Source organism: Calidris pugnax, unplaced genomic scaffold (genome assembly GCF_001431845.1).
Source record: "Calidris pugnax isolate Ruff unplaced genomic scaffold, ASM143184v1 scaffold196, whole genome shotgun sequence".
NCBI classification, from domain to species: Eukaryota; Metazoa; Chordata; class Aves; order Charadriiformes; family Scolopacidae; genus Calidris; species Calidris pugnax.
The window spans coordinates 3,272,969-3,297,033 of record NW_015091042.1 but is presented as its reverse complement, the minus strand read 5'-3'; the positions used below and the strand labels follow the sequence as shown (position 1 = coordinate 3,297,033).

Below are 24,065 nucleotides of genomic sequence, written 5' to 3'. Positions count from 1 at the left end.
ACGTATTTTGGCAGTGTGCAGGGCATTTTCTAAGGGAGTAAAATGAGGGATGTCAGACGTGAGAAAACAAATCCTATTACGAAAGCTTTTTTTTTTTTTTTTACACCCCTCTTCCCCTCTCCTGCTTTTTTCCCTACCTTTTGATTTTGAAAAATCAATAAACGTGAGAACTGGAATTGAACTCTGCTTCTGTTTTCCCAATTGAGGTGTGCAGAAGCGATTAAAGGGCTGCTGCTGACAGATTTTAAAAAGGGAGTTGAAGTTTTAGAAAGAGGAGGAAAAAAAAGTTGAATTACTGGGGATGTATAATAAATATTTTAAAAAAGGGGGAAAAAGAGGTAAAAGTAGAATACCTGTGGGTAATGTTCTTTCAAGCAAATGGCGTGTTAGGCTGAGAAGGAAAGAGGGTTACAGATCAAAGATATGGAGGGGAGGCCAGAAAGCAGAACAGTGAAAACATCAAGAGGAGTAAGGACAGAGAATGCTTAGAAAGGACTGTAATAATTTAGCACTGTACGTAGCTGTCACTGACATGATGCTTGTTCTTTTAAAAGACTAGTTGTTTTGTCAAATCCTTGAAGAACAAACAAGGCCCAAATTTGCAACAAGGAAACAAAATTGGGCAGGTGAAAGGAGTTGCCTTCGTTCACAAAGGAGTGAGAGGTTCTGTTTTTACTCCCTGATCTCACCTTTTCCTGCGGCATCAACATATCACAGATCTTTACCTTTTCTGACTGGGAGGGATACAAATGAGTTTTAAAGCGTTTAATTTTTAATAACTTTATTTTAAAGTAAGCCTATATATGTATTCCTGGTGGAAATTGCCAGCTTTCAAAAGTCTAAATTTCCAGTAATCTGTTAAACTTGTGTGCTACATTAAAATATCGATGCTGCTGAGGTTTAAAAGAAAGTCAGATGATTGAATCGGGGGAAATTACCATTTGAAACACTTCAAACTAGAGATTGATCAAGTGTTGTAAACCTCTTGGCAGATATATCTGCTTCTGGATATGAAGAAGATAGTATTTTCTCGTTTTCAGTTCAGATCAGTTAGAGCTGAAACACTGTGAGTTTTGGAGCCAGAAACCAGCCAGTCATGGCTGCGTTCCCTCTTCAACTCTTTCACATTTAAAGAAACTAGCTGTAAAATCGGTGAAGGTCACAGTCACTCTGTTTGACCGACTACAGAAATTTGTTAAATTACTGAAGTAGTTAAACAGAGTCCCTTTAAAAAGCGGGACTGTGTTGATTACCACTTCATGTCTGGTAGGCGTTACCCTCTACTTGTTATATTTGCACGATGTCAATTTGAAGAGTTAAGTATTATCAACTATTAATGAACAATACCATATGGTATTTTGAAATTTGAACACTTCCGTGCTGTCTCTGCTAGTGTGTACCTAAGAAAGGCAGTAAAAGAACAAGGGAAATGCATAATCGTGATTCCCATTTGCGCTGTTGCAGCCTCTAGTTAGTTGTGTTTCAAGGACATGGAGTTGCAGGCAGAATCCTCATATTTAATACCAATGGATTTTTTTCTTGAATTTTTGTCTGATGGTAAAATCTAACACTTAAGGATAATAACCGATTTATTAAGCTAGCTGTTTAATTGCTTGAATGAAAAATGTTATGTTGGTAGATAACAGAGAAATAAAGTAACCCTGTTACACCTAATCTGTGCGTAGCTACCCAGCAGTAAGAATGGAAGTTTCTTCTGTTTATACTTCTTAGTTATTTACTTAAGGCAAAGTTAAAATCAGCAATTTGAACCATAACTTACTTGCTCCTTGAAGTAAATCACTTCTGTGCAGGGTAGATAACTGAGATGAAATGTACTTATATGGAGGTAATTGGTTTATGATTACAGTTTAATTTGCTAATATAGTTGTTAATTCATGGTTGATGAAATAAGTCTTTTTGTGATATTGATTATTAATACTAGCCACTCTAGGGAGCTTTTTTCATATTTTTTAGCAGATTTTTTTTAAATGAAGTACTTGTTAAGCTTTAGTGAAGGGAACAGTGTATCATTTAACTCAGCTGTAGTTATGGAGTATACTTGTCACTGTCAAGAAAAAATAGCCACTTTTCAGTCCATGTTTGGCTTTAACTACAAAAATTTGTTAATGTGTCTTAAACTGTATGCTAAGAATCAAATGACAATGCTTTTTTCAACATCTTTGGTTTTGAAGCTACTCTTTGAATTTATTATTGATTGTTCTTTACCAATATATTATATTTCTGCATTTTATTTTGAGGATATTTACACAATTTAAGTTGTCTTTTAAAGACAAAAAGTGGATTAAGTCTTGGATACATATAATAAAAGCAAATAAAATCTGAAATTTGCATTTATTCAAGTTGGCCTTGCATTCCATCAGTCATTTTTGCCATTCATGCCTCAGTCCACTAGAAGACAAAAATAGCAAATGCTCATGGTTTTGCCTGTATTCTTGCTTGTGGTGGTTTAGCTCAGTCTTGAACTGAGAATCAGCAGGTGGAGAAAGTCTGAATCACCATGACTAGACCATTACCTGGAAGAAAGCATGTACCCTGACTCTGACAGGAAGAAGAAAGCATCCTTCATGCACATCACGTCACTGCAGCCATCTATAAGTGCAGCATGGCATCAGGGATTCTTATCTCTCTGACAACCTGTGGGCTGATGTTCTTGATAATCTCTGAATATAACACTGGCAAAAAGTATTTCCCTGGGAAGGCTTATCCCTTCCTATTTAGCAGTGCTTTTATCTTTTCTGGATTAAAGGTACACTCTGAGGTTGTTGAACACATAAAATATCATTGTTAGTATTGCCTAAAGTGTTGCATGTGTTTAGTTGTCTGATATCTTGTATTAGTTGGAAAAGCCAAGTAGGCCTAGGCTACCATGGAAGGAGGATGATCATGCCATGGAATAAAACATAGTTTCATGGGAGGTGGTAGTTTACCTACTCTTTCTCTCCACCACTGTTGTAAATCTTCCTTTGCAGTAAGTTTTTCTTGTGCCAATTGCCTGATCCTTTTTTTTTCTTTTTTTCTTTCTTGATGCCTTGAAATTGTTCTTTGTATATAATTAAGTAATAAGTTGGAATGAAAACGCGTAATAGTTTGACTATTAAGTTTGTCTGGTAGATACTTAGTATATTGAGAAAAATAACTAATATGGTTTTATCTAAAGATTTCCTCTGTTTATGTTGCTCTGCTGTGAAAGTAGAGTGGGGTCAAGTTTGTAAAGACAATTTTTTCAGAACCAATGGCAGTTTAATATGCTGTGGGAATAACTGAGTGAAAATAAAAATTCAGTTTCATGTGCTTGTGTAGACCATTTGCAGATGTAAGTTACAGTAGAAGTCAACTTTCTGCCTGTCTTCCTAAATGAGTTTTATTTATTTATTTTAGTTGTTCTGTATCTTTGTATGAAGTAGATGAGTTAAGTAATGTGTTGCAAACTTCTGAGAACAGCTGGTGCTTGCAGGGTTCTGGTGGTGCTCACTACATCCTGTTGAACTTAAGAATCCATTTTAACAATCTTAAATCTCAAGCTTCAAATATTTTGTGTGTTTTTGTTTTTTTTTTAGGACATCCATCATGTTTAAAATTCTGTCCTGAGTTAACAACAAACGTGAAGGCCTTAAGATGGCAGTGTATTGAATGCAAGACGTGCAGTGCGTGTAGGATCCAAGGCAAAAATGCAGTAAGTTAGACTGTTGAGTGTTACCTGACTTCACTTTGTTTACCATAGATCTATATTTAGCACATGTGCAAATACAAATCACTGATGTACAAGTTCAAGCAATACTGTATTAAGTCTTTTTTTCCTCTTCCTCTTCCTTCCCTGCCCCCTTCCCCTCACCCCTCCCTTCAGGATAACATGCTTTTTTGCGACTCCTGTGATAGAGGGTTCCACATGGAGTGCTGTGACCCACCACTTTCCCGAATGCCAAAAGGTGATAATAAAAATCCTTTCAATGAAAATACTTTCGTTCACAGTCTTTTCTCATATTAAGTGATCAAAAGTTCTTGAGTATGCTAATTATTTTTGCCTTGGTAAACAGTATTAGATCAGTCATCTCAAAACCAATACTTTAGTTTTCTTTACTTGAGATTTCTCAGGGAAATAGTAAAGGTCTGGGGTCAGCTAACCAGATGAATCCACTGTGTATTGATTTGTTGGCCAGTTTATTGAAGGTGAAGTTTTACAAAGGCTGTTAAAATGTTTGGAGTATGTACTCTGACAAAGAAATCCTTAGAGCAAGTAAAAAAGCCTGCTGCTTCATGCCATGTGTATGAGTAATTTAAAAAACAGATGAAGACACACAGGTGTTTTGTTTGCTCAGGTTCTATAATCTCTAGATTTCTGATATGTAGCACCTCTCACTTCTGCTCTCCCATCTTCATGGATTCTCCTATTTAATCTTAAAGTTACACTAAAGACTTTTTCCAGCTATTTTTCCCCCAAAGTCCCCAGCATTATCTATAATAAATAAGTGTTCAGACGGGGTCTTCTAATGTTAAAAGGATGCCAAATTCAAGTTGTATATTAAAACAAACATACCTCGGGTGTGGTATGTTTTTTTTCTTTAGGGTACTATAGCTCAGATTGCTTTCTAATGTACAAGTCACTCTTTCCCCATCTTGTATCTGAAGAAAGATCTAGGTTGTATAAGGAGGGACAAGCTAGAACAGAAATTCTTCTAAGAACCCGTTTGCTCACGATCTTTTCTGTGATCTTTGTTGCCTCTTTTTTCCTCTTTCCAAGAGCAATTTGCTTTTCAGCAATTTCAGAGTATAGGTAGAAGTGAATCACTCTTCTCTATCCACTTCTTCTTCCCTGTGTCCTGTTCTTAAGACAGTCTGTTGACCTTGTGTACTTGGCATGTATTCGGTAGACACCTGCTGTACAGATTAAATAAACTGTGTACAGTTAAACTTTTTTTCCTTCTATGTAGGGATGTGGATTTGCCAGGTCTGTAGACCAAAGAAGAAAGGGAGAAAGCTACTTCATGAGAAAGCTGCCCAAATAAGGCGACGATATGCAAAACCTATTGGACGACCGAAAAATAAACTAAAGCAACGAATGTTGTAGGTTTCATTTTTGGTTTGTTTGTGGTTGTTTGCTTTTTTTTTTTAAATGCTTCTGGGAATGCTCTTGGATAAGAGTTAATGCAGGTTCAACTACAGTTTTTAATGTATTTCAAGTTGGGGAAAGTAAGTGATGAGTATTCTAGTATATGTCTTTAAGCCCAGTGACCGATAACATCATAATTATAGTGGGTACTTCTTGTGTTGTGTGAGAAGGTGATGAAAGCTTCCTGTAATTTAACTTTTCTACATCCCATAATGTTTTAACAAAACTAGTACCAATAGCAGATGCAAATAAAAGTATGTGTGATAACATATGCCACAGCTATCTTCTAAGTGTAGCTTCAAATAAATGAAGTGCATACAGAATCTGTATTAAGTGGGTATCTCTAATAGTGAGTTACGTATATCCAGCTTCAGGAGACTGTTCTGCTCGAAGACCTGTTCAAAAGTTGTATAAAAATTACTTTATTAGTTAATAGCAGCTCACAAGACTCATTCCAAAAAGCAAACAGTGCAAGACCTACAGAAGTTATGGTTTCAGTGGTACTCTGGAAAAATTTTTTCACTTGAATTCTGCTGTTAAGCTGCCACTGGTTACTAGGGAAAGAGGTTGTAATTCCTCTTGCTTCTCAGGAATGTGTTTATCTAAGAAAAGAGAGTGCTGTAATTCTTTTGGCATCTGTCTTTCCAGGAAGCACTGTAGTTGGACATCTTAAGGCTTGGTTGGAGGATTGTTTAAGTAGCATCCAAATGCTGAGTTGACGTTACACTGAGTGTTGAACAGGAACAGATTCTGTGTTAACTCCAGTAGCATCTTGCCCTCCATCACATGTTCCTGTGCACATACGCCTTTCTTCTCCTTCTGTTTAACTCTCTGTTTGGCCAAGTCAACTCAGCAGCTGAAAAGCTTTCCGGCTCTATCTACTACTCATTCTGTCATGTGGCTGTTACCCAACCATTTTTCTCTATAGTCTAAACACCTGTCTGGTATTCTTCAGAGTTGCACAGTAGCTGCTGTAAAACTTTGCATTTTGCAAAATAAGGATTTCTGGAGCAAGTGGAGCCAACGTGTGAAAACAGAAGGAAAAAGTATACTCACAGTACAGTACTAGAATACAGCACACTAGTCAAGTTGACTTGGTGCTGTACGGTTTTCCCTATCCCCTCTCTCTCTGCCAGGTTCTTCTGTCTTGCCTTTTTCATCCTTGTTCTAAAATTCAGCATGTGTTGCTCTACAAAAGCAGTACAGGACAAAGATGGAGTGTGGACCTACATGAAAGTAAAAGATGTGGTTGTAGTGGCTCATAAGAGTATGCTGTTAAAGAAAGAGTGGGTGAAGCTTTCTTTTACTTCTCCTTTCTCCTCCTGACTAAATAACTTAGGGCACAATAAGTACTTGCAATACTGTGGCCACATTTCTATTACTTCAATGTCTAATATATAAAAAACAAAGTAATCTTGTTTTGGAAAAATAGTGGTTAGGAGACGGGACAAGAAGAGGCTCTTCCACATGGAATCCTATTTAAAAGTGATCAAGGGGTACAGAAGACGACAGTGTCATACAGAAAAGCATGTGGTCACATGAAAGGTTAGCTAATGCCACCGAGTTCTTTTTCTGTAGTACAAAGAAAAATCTGTCCAGTAGTAATGGAATAATTTTTTGCCTGTTGACCATCTGTAGGAAGCCCTTCACAGGCAAATTACTGTGTAGGATTAACTAAAACCAGGTGTGTGTTGGCCTCTGGCACTGCTGGCGATTGCCACATCTGGTAGTGAGAATAGATCTTGTGATGGACATAAGCTTGTGGCACCAAAGGATTCAAAAGGCTTAGAAGTTTTTGGTTTTGTTGCCTCTTAGGAGCTAACCAAATTTAAGGGTGTGTGAGTGGAAAAGGGGCTAGTTCTTAAACTGGGGGCCCTTAGAGTTCAGTAAACCAGATGGTAGCCCCAGGCTGTTCAATCTCTAATTAGAAGTGACCTGTTGGAATTAATTACTTCAGCATCTCAATTAAGAAGGCAAAATCTGTGGAAGAAAACTTTCTGCTGCAAAGTAAATAAGCTAACTTCAAAGAGCAGGATGGAAAAGGGAAGGGAAGCAACTATATAGCTTTGTTTGGATTTGCAATTTGATCATGCCTCTTGATACCTGTTTCTTTTACTACAAATATTTTTTAAACATTCTGTTTCTATAAACTTACAATATACTACTCTTCAGCATATCCTTCAGTTTTCCTCTCTTCTGTCAGTGACCAGCTAAACCTGTACTACTGCTGTCACAAATGGTTGGCTTTCAGCATGCCCTTTTTCTTTCTAGTATTTAAATAATATTTACTGCTCTTCCTTCTTAACAGCTTCCATGATAGGCCTGATTGATTTACAACTTTGGTACAAACACCACTTGGTCTTACAATTTTGCTTTTTCCTTTCCTTTGCTATTTTTGTTTTTGCTATTGTAACAAATTTCTAAAGAAAGCAGAGCTTCTTTCTTTGATTGTATTGTAATGCTTTTCATAAACTACCTCATTTTGCTTTTAGGTCTTTGGCAGTAATTTTCAGTACTATTGTTGACATACCTAATCCAATGAAAGTGTGGAAAAAAAAAAAGCAGTTTCTTCAAAACTGACTGTATTGTTTTGATGGACTAGTAAACTTTCTCTACAGTTCAAGCAAATGTAGTCTGAAGTTAAATGGTTTGATATGCAATAATATATTAACACTGAACGTGTGTATCTCCTTTGTGTGTACAAAAAAACTTTATGGTGATGGTGCGGTTATTGTACTCAGACACAATGCATTGATGTTCTCCAAAGCAGCAGGCTTTTGCCATACCTAAAAGTGGTTGGGGAGGCGGTATACTTGCTGTCCCAGCTGCTTCTGTTTATATGTACTATGGACTGTCTTTTAAAGAAGAAGGGGTGGGGGGCAGAAAGGGAAAAAGGAGGAAAAAAAAAAATTGGATGTTACATCGTAGTGTGAAATGTATTTCCAAAGTGCATATGTCTTTAAATTTCTTGAAAGATTTTTAAGTACAGTGGCATAAGTAACTTGTGTAAACTGTGGTACTGTTTGGTAAATGTTACAGGTTTTTAATGCTGATTTTTATTTTCCAAATTTTTGCATAGGTCTGTAACCAGTGATGAAGGATCCGTGAATGCATTCACAGGAAGGGGGTCACCTGGTAGGGGTCAAAAGACTAAAGTCTGTACCACACCTTCATCTGGTCATGCTGCATCTGTGAAGGATTCAAGCAGCAGATTGCCTGTTACAGACCCCACTCGGCCTGGTGCCACCACCAAAATCACCACCACCTCCACCTACATATCTGCCTCTACACTTAAAGTTAACAAGAAAACCAAAGGGCTTATTGATGGCCTTACTAAGTTCTTTACACCATCACCTGATGGTCGCAGATCACGAGGTGAAATAATAGACTTTTCAAAGCACTATCGTCCAAGGAAAAAGGTCTCTCAGAAACAGTCATGCACTTCTCTTGTGTTGGCTACAGGTACCACACAAAAGCTAAAACCTCCACCTTCTTCACTTCTACCCCCAACCCCCATCTCTGGTCAGAGCCCCAGTTCGCAAAAATCCAGCACTTCTTCTAACTCTCCCCAAAGTTCTTCCAGTCAGTCAAGCATACCCTCCTTTAGAGGTCTTCCTAATAACAGTCAGCTAAAGGGACTCTTTGATGGACTCTCTCATATCTATACCACTCAGGGACAGTCTCGAAAAAAGGGACACCCAAGCTATGCGCCACCCAAGCGTTTGCGTCGTAAACCAGAATTATCTTCCACTTCAAAATCTAATAGCCATTTCTATGGAAGGAAAGAGGTTAGGAGTAGGTTTCTTTATCATACCTGTACCTCTGGATGGGGCGTGTCTAGAGGACATGCTTTTAAAGCAATTGCTCGCCTCAAGAGAACAACTTTCCTTAAAAAGCACAGGATTCTAGGCAGATTAAAGTATAAAGTGACCCCTCAGATGGGGACCCCCTCACCAGGGAAGGGGAGCTTGGCAGACGGAAGGATTAAACCTGATCAGGATGATGGTAAGCAAAGGTCAAAGCGCCAACCAAACCTGCGTCCCGTCCGAAACCAAAGTTCTTATATTGTCACATAGGTTTTAGCTATTTCTCTTGTTCTTACTTCACTTTCATACGAAGGCAACAAAACTTTGACCTTCTATCTAATGCTGACTAAATCTCCCAAACGTTTTTTCTGACTAATACCACACCACCTTTTTATTATTTTTTGCATCTGTAGTGACACTAGGAGCCCCAAGTGCCTTCATAATGTTGCTTATGGCTGTGTAGTACCGCATGAGTAGCCACTGTTCATGCTACTTCCTTGTTCTTCCCCTGCCCTTTCTCTGGCAGTAGTGCTGTCATCATGATCGTGTGCTGTCAGTGCTTATAATGGTGGGCATTTCAGTTCATTTCCCTCTGCTCCATTGCTTTTTCATGAACAATTCCATCCTGCTACAGTCTCCACAACACTTGGTCTGTACTGTTGTGAACTACCTTTTTCATAGTGACTTCATTTAAGAAAAAAAGGTATTTATAATGTTTGAATATAGACTTAGTTTAGCATTGATCTCCAACTTCTCAGGGCAACTTTTTTTTCTCTTGTTTTTATTTTTAGTTTCTAGAATATACTAGAATTTATCAAGCGGCATAGTTTTAGTGATAGAATATATTCCATTTCATGAGGTTCAAAACTAATTTAGTGGAACTGCACTGTAAAGGCTTATACAGACAGACAAGCGAGTACCAAAAAGCTCATGCAACAGCAAACTACAAAACAAGGGGGGAAGGTTTCATTTCTTCTACTTAGTAACCTCAAATTTAGTTAAAATGGGGAGTCATAACAGCCATAGTTGCTACAGTCCTATTTAGGAGTATCACTTTGGCAAGGCATGTGTAACCTTCATATCTGAATAAACTTTTTGCTGGTTTTAAATAACAGATACTGAAATCAAACTAAGCATCAAACAAGAAAATACGGATGTATATCTGGTGGGAAGCAAGGACACTGTTACACAGGAGGATTTGGAAGTATTTAAGCAGGCTCGAGAACTTTCCCTGGAGGTAAGAATCATGTTGCATAAAGTGTAGCTACTTTTGTAAATAAAAACGCAGTTCATTTTCATATGTCTCTTCATCTTCATTTCTAATATATTCTTTTTCATGCATTGTGTCATGCTTGTTGTGAATTTAATTTGGGAGACACTGTATGTACAGTTACATTCTCCTGGATTGGAGACGAGGCATCACACTGGAATGAGTCAGATGATAAGTGACACTTGGGATAGATTTTGAAAGATACACTTGAGCATTTTGGACACAGGACTACCACTGATTAAGCACAGAGATTAAGCATAGCTGACATCCTGCTCGGGACTGAGAGGATGTCAGTTGGTAAGAATGTGCCTGATGATTTTCCTCTGCAGATAAAGCAGCCAGTGTGAAAAGTTAAGTCTGTCCCAGCAAATACTGTTTTGTAGGAAACTGGATTTAGTGAGTTCATAACTTCATTTTACCTCTGATTTAACACACTTTGAGTTTAAGTACTGTAGACTTTTCCTAGCAGTGAAAATATTTGAGCTGAATCTGTCTAAAGCTGTTTATACCAGCTGGTGGTAATGTTCTTCTTTAAGGTACATAGTGGTAATCTTAAAGCTTTTGGAGGCTGAGTTGTTTTGGCTTTTTCGTGGGGCTTTTTGCCAAGTAAGCTGGACGTGGCAGCTGAATCTTCCTATAGCAGACACTTTCCTGTGTCTATGAAATGAGCAACGAATGTCTTTGAAAACCTGGGTCAGAAGGGAGCTGCATGTTATGTTTCAACTTCTGCTTTTTATAAAATACGTCATAAATGAGTATGTCTTGTACTTTTTTCAGTAATGGAAGTCAATTTTTTTTCAGATTTAGTGTACAAGAACTGACATTTCCTGCTATGGGTCAATGCAGTGACCTTTTTATAATCTTAATTCAGAGTATATTAACCAATAAAACAAGTTTAAAGATTCAACTTTGTTACTAGTTTGTACTTGTTTGTATTTCACCAGCCCTTTAGCAGTCATTTTCTGATCAGCTGAACTGGACGTGGCAGCTGAATCTTCCTATAGCAAAACAGACTTTCACTTTCCTGTGTCTATGAAATGAGCAACGAATGTCTTTGAAAACCTGGGTCAGAAGGGAGCTGCATGTTATGTTTCAACTTCTGCTTTTTATAAAATACGTCATAAATGAGTATGTCTTGTACTTTTTTCAGTAATGGAAGTCAATTTTTTTTCAGATTTAGTGTACAAGAACTGACATTTCCTGCTATGGGTCAATGCAGTGACCTTTTTATAATCTTAATTCAGAGTATATTAACCAATAAAACAAGTTTAAAGATTCAACTTTGTTACTAGTTTGTACTTGTTTGTATTTCACCAGCCCTTTAGCAGTCATTTTCTGATCAGCTGAACTTCAGTATAATAGTTGAGATTAGTGTGTGTTAGTTTACTGTTGACTGTTACGAAGTGAATTCCAAGGACTCCAGAAGGGTTCTGCTGATTCCTTCTCCCTCGTTGCTTTGACAAAAGGACAGCTTTGAGTTTGAACCAGAACTGTAGAGAAATCCTCGCAGTAGATGCCATGGGAGAACTGAGGCAGTTGTGCCTCTTATTTGGCTGGGCCACACACCATCTATTGGTATGCAGTTTCAGCACTGCTTGCTTAGCTTCATATTTAGTTGTTTAGGCCCTTGAAAGAAATTGTCACTGTTTCTATTTGGGTGTTTGCAAACGCTGTCCTCTGTCCAGGTTGGAAGAACTTAAGCAACTGTTTTGAATGCTTCATGTTTCTCACACCTTCACTGGGTGAAATCCATGATATAAAGCTGACTTTCTTTTTCTATAACTAATATATTGCTTTTATTGCACCTGACAGAAAATTGGGTGTAAAAACAATGGTGAAACAAGTGGGCGATACCCTTCAGTGATTGAGTTTGGAAAATATGAGATCCAGACCTGGTACTCTTCACCTTACCCACAGGAATATGCAAGGTAGTGAGGTTGTTGAGATTGTCATACATTGCTGGAATTTTTACTACCATGATAATTGTGATTTTCTTACTCTTTTGTAATTGTTTATAACTTAAAACTTTTAAAAGTAAATATGCTTTTGTAATTATAAGTGAGAGCAAGGATTTGTCTTGTCTTTCTTTTACTAGTTCTAATCAAAGATGCATTAAAAAGACCAATTTTCCTAGTCCTGCATAAGCATATCTTGCAGTGTGTATTGGTATGGTTTTGTTTGGGTGGGGTGTTTTTTTTGTTTTGTTTTGTTGGGTTCTGCTTTGTTTCTTTGGGTGTTACTTGTTTGGTTTGGTTTCTTTTTGGTTTTTTGACTATTGCAACCAAGTATGTCCAATTTCTGGCCATTTAGAGCAATGAATCTTGTTTGTCATCCAGAATTTGTTAACCTCCTTTTTCTAGGGAGCAGGGAGAAGTCTGAACATGCTAGATAAATAAAGTCTAAGTGAGCAAGTTGGGGCAGCATCTCATTTCTGGCCTTCTTTGCCAGGGTGCACCTTGGAGTCAGGCAGAGAGCCCAAATTAGCGTGCATGCTCAGCAGATCTCTGCTGATTTTTGCATGTGCTGAAAAGAAATGTTTTATGAATTCATTAGCTCTGTCTCACAATTGGAGGTTTTCAGAAATGTTAGTTTATCAAATTCTACTGCTATAGTGAGCAACCAGGTTATGTGGCCTGTTCCAAAATGCCTTTGCATTGTGTTATTGTGAACTGCCTTTTCTCTCCATTCCTCTCGTTCCTTGATATCCTCATCTTTGTGTGGCAGGAATGAGGGAATGTGAATTGGTAATATAAAAATCAAGGGCTAAAGAAGTGTAGAGAGCATTTATATTTCCTCTTATTACCACTGCTTTTATAGTTTTAATATTTCATTTCAGTCACTTTTTTATTCCCTCCATTTATATCATATTGTGAAAGAGAAAGTTACCTGTTCCATCAAGTACATTAATCCCAGGTAGAGGCATAATAATGGATAATTAGTATGAGGCAACATGGGATGGCATCTGTAGGAGGCAGTGTGGTTCTTGGCTCTGAGTACAGTGGGATTACATCATGGAACAAACAGTTCAAACTACTTTTTATGTTGTTGATAAACTATCTTATAATACTGAAATAGTGGCTGTGATCCCAACATAATCCTACGATGTGCCAGTAGCTTCAGAGCAGATAAAGATTTTCCTATACTCTAAAATTTTGTAGACTAATTAATTTCTGCAGCAGTCTTCCACTGCTTCAGTAATATAAAAATGAAGGTAAATAGCCATAAAATACACTGAAAGGAGCAGTTTCTTGTATGTAGAAAGCTTGTCAGCATTGTTTTACCCAGGGCATGTGGGTGCTTGTATCCCAGATCCTTCCCAGATGACTACAGTAATCTATGCTGCCTATGTCATGGAGATGTATGGAAGGGAGATTTTTTGCATAGATGCAGGGTGTTTGGGTGGGCTTCTCTGTTCAAGTTAAGTGATAGTTTAGGTGGGGGTACAATCCTACTACAGTTTGCTGTTCCCCCAAGTATTTCAAAGACAGTGGAAAGAAAAAATTATCTCCTAGCCTTTTCCATGTACAAAATAACTAAAATTAAAGGCAAGGGCATTCCCTGTATTCATTCTGCTCTGTGCCTCCTTTTCTTTATTGGAAGAAGGAGGGGGAAATTCTGAAGTAAAACTCCATTGTGCTTACTTTGATAGACACCACTGCAAAAAGTTAGGTGGAATGTGGGAAAGGAGAAGTAACTGGGATCTACTGGAGGGTGGACCACAGGCCAACTCTATTGAATTAGGCTCATTCTGATTGATTGGATCTGATCTTTTCTTATCTTCCTGTTCTAATGGCTGATATGTATGTTAAATCACTCTAATGTGATGATTTTTTGATTTTATTTTTTTTTTAAATTTAAGGTACCATGAGTAAATGCTGCTTATATTTAAATGGGGAGGGCGTTTCACTTTTTGGTAACTCTTTTGTTTACAGAATTTAACAAATTTCTTATATAAAATATTTTTCTAATTTTCATACAGATTACCAAAGCTTTACCTGTGTGAATTCTGTCTTAAATACATGAAAAGTAAAAACATTTTGTTAAGGCACTCAAAGAAATGTGGCTGGTTTCATCCTCCAGCCAATGAAATCTACAGAAGAAATGACCTTTCAGTATTTGAGGTAGGTATATCAAAATCTAAATTTCTGAAAGTAACAGGTTTGTAGACCTTATAGACCAGCTGTAGAACGAGTGAAAACTTTAACATACTTAAATACTTCCTTGAAGATTCTTCTTATGCTGCAAAACCAAGTCCATCTTCCCTGTCCTGTTCTGTCACAATTCTTACTTCCATTACCTGTCCTTCATGCATTACCCAGCCTCTTCAGATACTTGTCTTGCCTGAATTTTAAATAGGGACTGCAACAGAAGCTCTTTGACTGGTTTGCCTGTCCCTTCGCAGCAAAAGTACCTCTCATGCCCATTCATTTCTGACTACATGAATATCTTGGGTTCAGGGAGAATACTAATCATAATGTAGATGCTTCCATTGTATATAAGCAAGCGAAGTAGTTCTTGGGTATTGTTCTAAAAATACAAATGTAGCTACTAAGTGCTTTTGCTTTCCTTTTGGATGTTTGAGAAATTTGCCCTGAAACATCCTGGTTGGATGACAGGTTTCATCCAACTTTGGCCAGAACACACTGCCTTTAATTTAGGAAGTCCAGACTTGAGTTTGTGGATAAGTATTCCTTTAGAATCTAAATTATTCTCTTGGGAGATGACTTCTGTTAAAGTTTGGGGTTCACAAGGGTATCCTGGGCAATAGAATTCTGTGCTTCAGATAGCATGCCCACAGCTACTGATCTGTGCATTAACCTCCTCATTCCTATGTCTCAAGAGTTGTTACTGATTGCATTAAGTGAAAAGACTGCCAGGGTTACTAGGATTTCTTTTGAGGCTGTTTATCAACAGCAGTATTTAGATGTGTATATTGATACCTACAATTAAGAAGCAGATGCCATCGATTTTACTTGAAGCTTGTGTTTTCATATTGTACCAATGTCTGTCATGCTTGGTCGTGGCCATGATCTGTTCAAACAATGGTAGATGCAGTTTTGCAGTCCTTACTTAAATTAGAACAAGATCTTAATATTTGGTTCCCTTGTTTGGTTTTGTGCTATGAAAAAAACCCAAATCTATCTGCATCAAGATTGCTTCCTTCCTGTCTTGGGCAGTTTTTATAAAGATTGTAGATCTGCCAGCAAAAGACTGAAGTTGTGAACAGACTTAACTCTTTTCCTACCAAGAAACAAAATTGTCCTAGTCAGTCCAAAATACCTTAGATTTTCCTCTGTTAGCAGGTGTTAAGAGTCGTGCAATATACAATAAGGCAAATCCTGTTTCCCAGCTACTGCCAACACATGAACAAAAACTTCCTAAAAAAAACAAACAAAAGAAAAGTATAGCTCTGAGAAAGGGGGAGGGTGGGGATTGATACAAGAAACATGTGGAAAACAAGGCGCATGTGAAAGCGGTGTCCTGACTCTTTCTCTACTGCTTTTATTCCCTTTCTCTATTTTAGGTGCTTCAATTAGCACTTACATTAGGATTTTTGAAATAAAGTGGTTTTTTTTTTTTTAATTCAAAGGTTAATGTCAGTTGTTACTCTGCTAACTGTAGAAACTTATCAGTTGATGGCCTTCCTCACAAGTACTTTCAGAAATTCATTGTATCCATTTTCTGTTTGACAGAATGAAGGGTTTGTGGTTTCCTTCATGCTTTCTGTTTTTGGGAGAAATACAAATGAGGTTGACATTTTAAGATTTATGTACCTCTGCCCAGAGCATGACTTTGACAGATTTGAGAAGACTTTGACGTAGTTTACTACTATGCTGTATGCAAGAAACTTTTGACAGATGCTTGCTTTTGAAGTGGCAGTCCTTCCACCTTCCCTCCCATGCGTTTAAAACTCATAATCAAGCTGGGTTTGCTTGAAATTTAAGGAGTTATTTAAATTCCTGTACAAATGTTCTTACTAGAAAAGATAGTTTACATAGTTTTGTTTTTCAGGCTTATGGCTTACCCGGTGATGATTTCTACTTGGTTAATGCTTGCATTTAATTTGCACACTTGCTAAGAAGTGTGAAAAGGAATCAAAGGGGTCAACAAATGGAGTTGTAGGAGAGCTTACTGTATTTTATAGGTTCTAGAGTACCGTATGCAAGTTTGTTCTAATGCCTTTAGGAGCAGTAGCTGTCCATTAAATGATTTTTCTTTAATCCAGATAATGCAACTGTGCTACTGAAGTCACCTTGAAATCCCTAAATATATCCAAAAGGTTGGATTTTACTTAGACTTGTAACTAGGATTCTTACTAAAAACAAAGTAGAATAGAATGTGACTTCTTTTTGGCATGATGTACATGCCCTTTGGCTGGCTATGTGAATGAAATACAGCTAGTGGCTTTATCAAAGTACACACAAACTTTTCCATTAAGAAGATTATTTAAAAAATGCTGCTGCCTTTGACTGAGCCTTCCCTTTCAGCGAGTAACTACTTGATCTAGGAAATCTGTGTCTCTGTCTGGCTTTTCTGTAGCTGTCTGAGTCACAGCTTGACTCTTTACACTCGTAACATACCTAGACTAATTGTAGTACTTAGCCTGGAAATTTACTTGTCTTGCTCAATAGTGTTTTAGTCCAGCATAGATATTTTGTCTTGTCCATCTTGTCCAATTTATCTAAAACACTGCTGTAATTGAAATGTAATTGGCAACTCATTCATTGGCCTTACACCTTAAGGATTCAGCATAACACACTTCATTGTTTTGGGTTTGGGTTTTTTAATTGTTGTATACCACTGCCTTCTAGCAAATCACTAACCAGTACATTTTTGTACTGTCTGCCAGTCATTCATTTTCATTCCAGGAATGAAGTGAAAGAGGTAAGTCTCACTTGAACAATTAAAAGATGAAGTTACTTTCTTTAATAAATCCAGATCCTCAGAGGATACTTACAAATGCAAAGTAATTAGTACTAACTGGAGAATTCTTATTTAACAAGAAGCTGGGCCATTTCTCTTCTGAAACTTAATGTGTTTTGTTTCTTTTCTGTAACACCATCTTGTTCATGTTTCCTTCTAGGATATGATTGATTTCAAGAACTTGTTTTGTCCTAACATGTTGGTGGCACTGGAAATAACTGCATCTGTCTTGCTTTCTAGGTTGATGGAAACGTGAGCAAAATTTATTGTCAGAATCTTTGTTTGTTAGCTAAGCTTTTTCTGGACCACAAAACCTTGTATTATGATGTTGAACCATTCCTCTTCTATGTCCTTACAAAAAATGATGAGAAAGGCTGCCATTTAGTTGGATATTTCTCCAAGGTAAAAAAAAAAAAGTGGGGTTTTTTTTGAACATTCATAATTTCCCGCTCTTCTTGATATTTGTGCTAACGGCAAAGAAAAATAATTCAGAAGCTTGAAATCTTCTCTATAAATCTCAAATATAATGTGTGTTGTCTCAAATACACTTGCACTTTCTTGTCTCAAAGACTGATGCAAATTGAGAAATTGTATGTGCATTCAGCCACGTTCATTGGGGGTTTTTTGTTGGCTTGGTTATGGGGGGTTGGGGTTTTTTGGGTTTTTTTTCCATAATGTTTTGTGATTTCAGTTGAAAATTAAATCTTTTTCCTATCCCTACTATTTTTTGCAATAGTATGCCAAGCCTAACTCCTGAAAGTGCTAGGTATTTGAAATGTTGCTGTGTTTTCATGGTTTTAGTGCTGTCAGTTCAAGCTGGCAGTTTAGACATAAATGGCCAGCGGAGTTCATCTCCTGTGTACAGTCTGATCGACTGCAGGGGCTCGTTGCACTGGGTGTAAGAATGCAGTGCCTAACTTTATGGTGGATGTCTTCTTTAGAGTGATGTCTTTATTGCTTGTGGTTTTGCTTTGAATTTTAAAGCAATTGATGGATGCTATAGACAGAAGTAATACTTTTGTGGACTGTCTTGAAAAAGGTGACCAAAAATAATGGTGAAGTATAATTAGACGTGTCTGCAACAGGAAAAGCTTCCATTAGTCAATTTGTCCATAAGAAATGTGATGAATTGCTTTTGGTTAGTCTGTTTGTCACATCTGATGATCACTACTGTTCTCGCTACTGAAACTTAGAAAAAGACACTTCATCTCAAAATCCACTGAAGTACTGAAATTATTTACTAAATAACTTTGTCCTGCCCCCTACCTTTTTTTTTTCCTTTAAAAAAAACCAACAAGCAACATGTGTGCATGTGTGTGCTCTCAGTGGCAGAAGCGCTGTGACTTTTCTTCCCTGATCATAAATACCTTGCCAGGATGTGAACTTCCTACTGGCAGTCTTGAGAGTTCGAGAAGCCTGTACAGAGGAAATACTTCACAATGACAGAGAAACTAGGAAACTTTACAAAATATGGCATGGTGTCTGCTCTCACAGCTGAAGAAACTTTGGGAAGCTAACATACTGGCACGTGATCCCATCAGTGTCATCACTGGTCTGGTGTCGTGTGTGGAGGCGTGATAGGTGGTGTCTTAAACTATCCCTGTGCTTGCCACAACTTCTTGTCAGTTATTGCTGACCCAGATATTTTTGGTTGATTTATTTGGTCTCCCTCAAAACTCCCTAGTGCTGATTTGGGGTTTATTTTTTTTGTGTGTGTGTAATCTTTTAAATGTAACAAGGCTTCAAGACTCACTCTTTTGTAGCAATAAATTAGAAAGGACCTATAGCCATACATTGTTAGAACAACTTTCTCGTTAAGATTCTTCCTTCTGTTATCTTAAACAATCAGTATAATATTTGCCTCCATTGCCTGTATATTATATGACTTCATTCTCTCTGGAAGAGCCCTGGCTTCTGAGCATTTTGCCTGAATTTGTGTTCAGCTGAGAAATGTTCAGTTTTGAAAAGTGAATATGCTTCAAGTAAGGCTTCTTATGTCTATGGGTATGGGGTTCCTCCCCTCCCTCCCACCCCATATTCATTCAGAGAGAGAAGACAAAATATAGATGGAAACCGGCAGGCACTTAGTGTAGCAACTGCAGAAAATACAACTTCACTGTGTGTATGGATATTATTTTTCCACTTTTATATCTTTGACAGAATGGTCAGCGAAGCATGAAAATCTTTCCCTCTTCCTCCTGCCGTCCTCCTTTACAGCACTTAAACTTCATTATGCTGTTTAGACAACATATTTATTTTTTAAGAAGCTGAGTAGTTAGCTAATAAATATTTTGAAGAGTATGTTTGATACTTCCTTCTTGGAATTAAATATTAAAGTGGAATTATTTGACTTTGGTACTGACCCCATGCATCTGTTCACCTTATTGGGATATTTTACAAGGACAGTGGCAGGTGCAGGCAATTGCCCACTTCAGCAGTGCTTTGACATACTTGATCTGTTTCTCCTTCCCACAGGAAAAGCTTTGCCAGCAGAAGTACAATGTCTCCTGCATAATGATCATGCCCCAATACCAAAGGCAAGGATTTGGAAGGTTTCTCATTGATTTCAGTAAGTGAAGTGTTCTATTTACACTTGTGATCCAGGGAGCTGATGGCTGTTGTAAGGAATTGTAACATATGAAACTTTATTTAACTTGCTTTGTTGTTTTTATCAATAGATAATGGGATTTCTGTTTATATTCACATAGCATAGAAAAGCTCCCTGAAGTGAGAAACTTACTGCTGCTCTGTTACAGTACTCAAGGAAATTGAGAATGAATCTCTCAGCAGTAATATTAGTTCACAAAGCTATTACTCTGAATGAATTGTCTAAATTACTTTCCATTTTGCTTTACTAGTTAGTATAAGCAGAGGCAATTATTTGTAATTAAAGCTAAGAAAGTGTTAGTCCAAGGGATTCTCTACATTCTAATATTTCTAACTTACATCTTCTTTTAGCTAAAGAAATGTTCTAGCTGAAGAATTGCTACGTACAAGGAATGTATTTTGGTTTTTTGTCTTTAAGTTCATCACTTCCTTAGTGGAAATGTTACCAAAAAAAGCATAGGCGCTCGTGGCTGTGTATGTACTTGCTGCTTTATTTTGCTGAGTTGTCTGACCTATTATAAAGCTTCAGGCACAGTTGTTTAAATATAGATTTGTTATTCCCCAAATCTTTAAGCTGCAAAGAGACTCCAAACAAAATCATCTAAAGAAAATTCTCAGATAAGTGTCCTCACTACAACTGAATCCAACTTCCTACTGTAATTTAGAAGGAGTATGATAAAGGAATTAGCGTATATTGCATGTGGTTAGTTTTCACTTTTACTTTTTTTGAAAGCACTGTAGAATTACATGACAATAGAGATAGTTAAGATAATAGGATTCCTGCCCTGAAGGTGTATGCAAGAACATTAAAATGCAAATAAAAATACATTACAGTATAACAGCAGGACAAAGACAATAATTTGTAACTGTAGAGTTTTCGAGTTCTCTGTCTTGTAGTGTTCTACCCAGCATGACTGTGCTAAAGTTCATAAAGATACTTAGTGTGTCTCATCGTTGCATGGCTTTATGAACAGTCTTCACTGTACCCTTGTGAGTTAGGTAAGGATGGTTCTGGACCACTTAATCCACCACTGAAATGTCGCCATCACTGGAGCAGAACACAGCAGCTGTTCCATTGTGCGCCTTCTGCAGCCTTTTAGGAAAGGCAGGGAGAAGTACCGTGCATTTCAGGAACTGCAGGGTGAACTTCAGATTTACTTAGGTAGAAATTGACCCTGTTTTAGGGTTAAGATCTCTTTATTGCAAAAGGAGATGGGAACTCTTACTAGGCACAACTGGTAAGTACTTCTAGGCTTTTTCTTTGGTTTTTACTCTGTGGTGTCTTTCCAAAAAAAGCACTCTCAAGAAACGTTACTCTGGTTGAATTTGCAATAATTATGTCTACGAAACTGATGGCACAGTTATGAGACCTGTGCATTCCACAGAAAGTCTGGATATGGATATGCTCTGTCCTTTTGGATCTGTGCTCTGCCTGTTACTGTGGAAATCTGGAAAAATCAGTAGGGTATTCTATCCCTCAACCTTGTGGAAAAATCTGCAAGTACATTGGGTTGTTTGAATCATTAGGATTTCTGTGATAACTTGCAACATGAACTAATGGTATCCTTAACCTCATCTGGTGCTCTTCTTTATGCCTTTCCTCTTTGCAGCCATGTTCACATCACAGGTGTAGGCTGCAGCCATATACATGCTGGGCAGAGTCCAGAGACCAGCTTTAGCCTCTTCTGTAGCTACGGCAAACAGACATTTACACGGTGTTTTGCCTCTGTCTTCTGGACAGAGGTTCCAGTAACTAACTGGGAATCAGACTGTCGCAGTTTCCAACAGAATGATGAACCAAGAAGTGACTGAGAAAGTCTGTATCTGTTCACTTGTGGTCTCTGAGAAGTTGCTCTAACTGGCCTGAGAAGATGGGATATAATAAAACCCCACTTGTTATTCTGAACTTGAACAGAGCAAGCTAGTCATAGTTTAAAATGTATTTTGCCAGTAACATTCTCTAGATTGTCATGTTCTTATAAAGTTATTGGGAAATAAAATTTATGTTCTGAATGTTAAGTTTTCGTTTGTCATGCAGGCAGCACATCTAAACTGCTCTGTTTTGAATTCTGTGAAGTAGTCACTGGTACTTGTCTCTTTTATAACAGTAACCAGAACAGGTTTTAGACTAAAATAATAAAAACGTAACTGCACAAGTAATTTTCAGAAAATGAGAATTGCAAACCACAGAAGGGAAGGTCTGAAGAACTGTTTGCCAGTAGCTGACTGCTCGCATTACTTTGTGTGTATCTCGACACTTGACAGTTAGAAAGGCTGGAAAGAATGCAGCCTTAAGCCACTACACAACTTCTGCTTTGTCAGCAGACTGGTGAAAATGTAGTTTGTGGTACAAAATTTGCTGCTTTTTTGGTAAGTGAAATGCATTTGTTTGTTATCATGCATTCCTTTGTCTTGATCTAATGTCATGTTTACAGAGGAGTCTATGTAACTTGCAAGTGAAAATAAATTCTTTTATTTTGCTAAAAGAAAAATAGGTACTTGTTTTCTGACCATTGATTTTTTTAAAATTCTTTTTCTTGCAGCTTTTTACTAACTACATTTAAACTTATCTATATTTCAAATAGAAATGGATAATACTGTTACAGTACCAACATAAAGCATTGTTTAAGGTCTGTCTCTTCAGGAATCTATAATGTCACATGTACAAAATCTTTTTAGGAAGAGTACTTTAACTTTTGTGAGAAGAAAGCTGTAAAAGGCCCACATTCTGTAGCCTGATCATCTTCAGCAAAATCTTCATATAGTTTTCTGTATTTCATCGGTCACTTAAATAGAAATGTTGTTTTTAGAAACATGATATACGTGTCATTATCTGTTCTGTTCTTTCAAGTCTGGTAAGATTTTTTTTTTTTTTTTTTTTTTTGGTAGGAAAGTTATGGGTTTTGACTGTTACAGAGACTTGTTGGGCTGTTAAAAATGGAAAAAAAGTTTAGTTCTAAATATTTATCAAACAGTGAAACCGTTAATTTGTAAAATTGCCGAATTGATACTGCTTCATTTTGCTTAATTCACTTTACTGTAAGCTAAAATCAGTTTAACCTGTTTTATTTTGACAAGCATGTCATACCGAAGAGGAAATGGTTTGTGTGAAGTATTAATTTTGTTTATGCTGAGTATGGTTTACTAAATATTATTTTATAACAATCTGAGGATTTTTCATATAGGGAACCTAATTTTTACTTGGAGTGTATCTAAACGTAGAAAAGCAGTTTCTGAGAATGAGTAGGGTCTTAATTTGTTTGTTACATTTATACCTTCCTGCCTTTTACAGGATAATTTTTGCCAAACTTCTTGGATTTGGGCTTTCTTTTGTTCGTTTCCTTGTTCTTCTTGGATTCTGTGGAGTCAACTGGATTGTGATTGCAGGGGTTGTACCTGAGGGAGAATAATTGACCTCTGCATGAATCTTTTGTATTTGCTTTAAACTAGATCTTGGGCAAATAGACTCCAGATTAAGTTGATCCAGAAATAAAACAGAGAGCAGGCTTTTATTCTGTAAGATCCCATTCTGAGTTTCTTTCACTTTGAATATGAGTCTATTTGGGGTGATACACAACTGTCGTTCTGTCACAAGAATTATATATACCATTTGACTGCATTTGAGCAAGTCTTTATATGTCCTCTGTCAGTTCAGCTGCATTGATGTTGTGGTTTTGACAGTGCAAGCACTAAGCTACAGTGTTGTAGCTGCTCCTCTATTTGAGTCTAATTTCTTTTATAAACTTTAGCAGCTTCTCTATACAAGTTCTTCTTTACTTCCTTGATTTGTGCTCTCACAAAGCCCAGAATCTTCACATACTGTTTCTACTCATTAGGCTGCAGAGCCAAAAGATTCTAGTAGTTCTTTGCTTGGCATATCTAACACAGAGTTCAGTTTACTAGAATGTAATACTGCAGCATTTCATATTTATTTTCTTTTGATTTGCACTTCCTCACAAAGTTTATCTCATCAGTCCCATATTTCTGCTTATTGGAGGCTTAGTAGCAGTTGGAGGGGAAAAAAATGCAACAATATTAGGATAAACCTTTCTAACTGTTCTGGCTACTATGTTGATGGCTCAATGCTGAGGGGCAAAGTCCTCAATAGCCTTTTGTTACTTAGCTTGAGAGCATTTTTGGTCCAACTTGATTGTAGGTTTCTTCCTCCCCCTCAGAATTCCTCCTTTTCATTTGCTTTATCTGTTCATTGCAAAGCGATTATTCTTGCTGAGAGAAGAAACCTGTTTTAATGATGCTGGGATCCTGATTGGGTTATATATGTTCTTTGTTTTGTTTTGGGTGTGTATGGGGGGGGTTGTTTCACTTGTCT

The 24,065-nt window shown here is 37.3% G+C and overlaps 1 protein-coding gene across 4 annotated transcripts in view; it reads left to right on the top strand.

Moving 5' to 3' along the window:
- Nucleotides 1-24,065, top strand: part of KAT6B (K(lysine) acetyltransferase 6B) — a 105,928-nt gene that overhangs the window by 56,978 nt on the left and 24,885 nt on the right. Inside the window, exons 4-12 of one of the 4 annotated variants that reach the window (XM_014956326.1) lie at nt 3,579-3,694; nt 3,866-3,947; nt 4,950-5,082; nt 8,208-8,590; nt 10,050-10,171; nt 12,017-12,132; nt 14,184-14,325; nt 17,369-17,530; nt 19,604-19,697. In XM_014956326.1, the coding sequence (XP_014811812.1) occupies nt 3,579-3,694; nt 3,866-3,947; nt 4,950-5,082; nt 8,208-8,590; nt 10,050-10,171; nt 12,017-12,132; nt 14,184-14,325; nt 17,369-17,530; nt 19,604-19,697 (1,350 nt within the window). Of the gene's footprint in view, nt 1-3,578; nt 3,695-3,865; nt 3,948-4,949; nt 5,083-8,207; nt 9,134-10,049; nt 10,172-12,016; nt 12,133-14,183; nt 14,326-17,368; nt 17,531-19,603; nt 19,698-24,065 lie in introns of those variants that run through there. The other 3 variants (XM_014956325.1, XM_014956327.1, XM_014956328.1) reach the window with 3 other exon arrangements.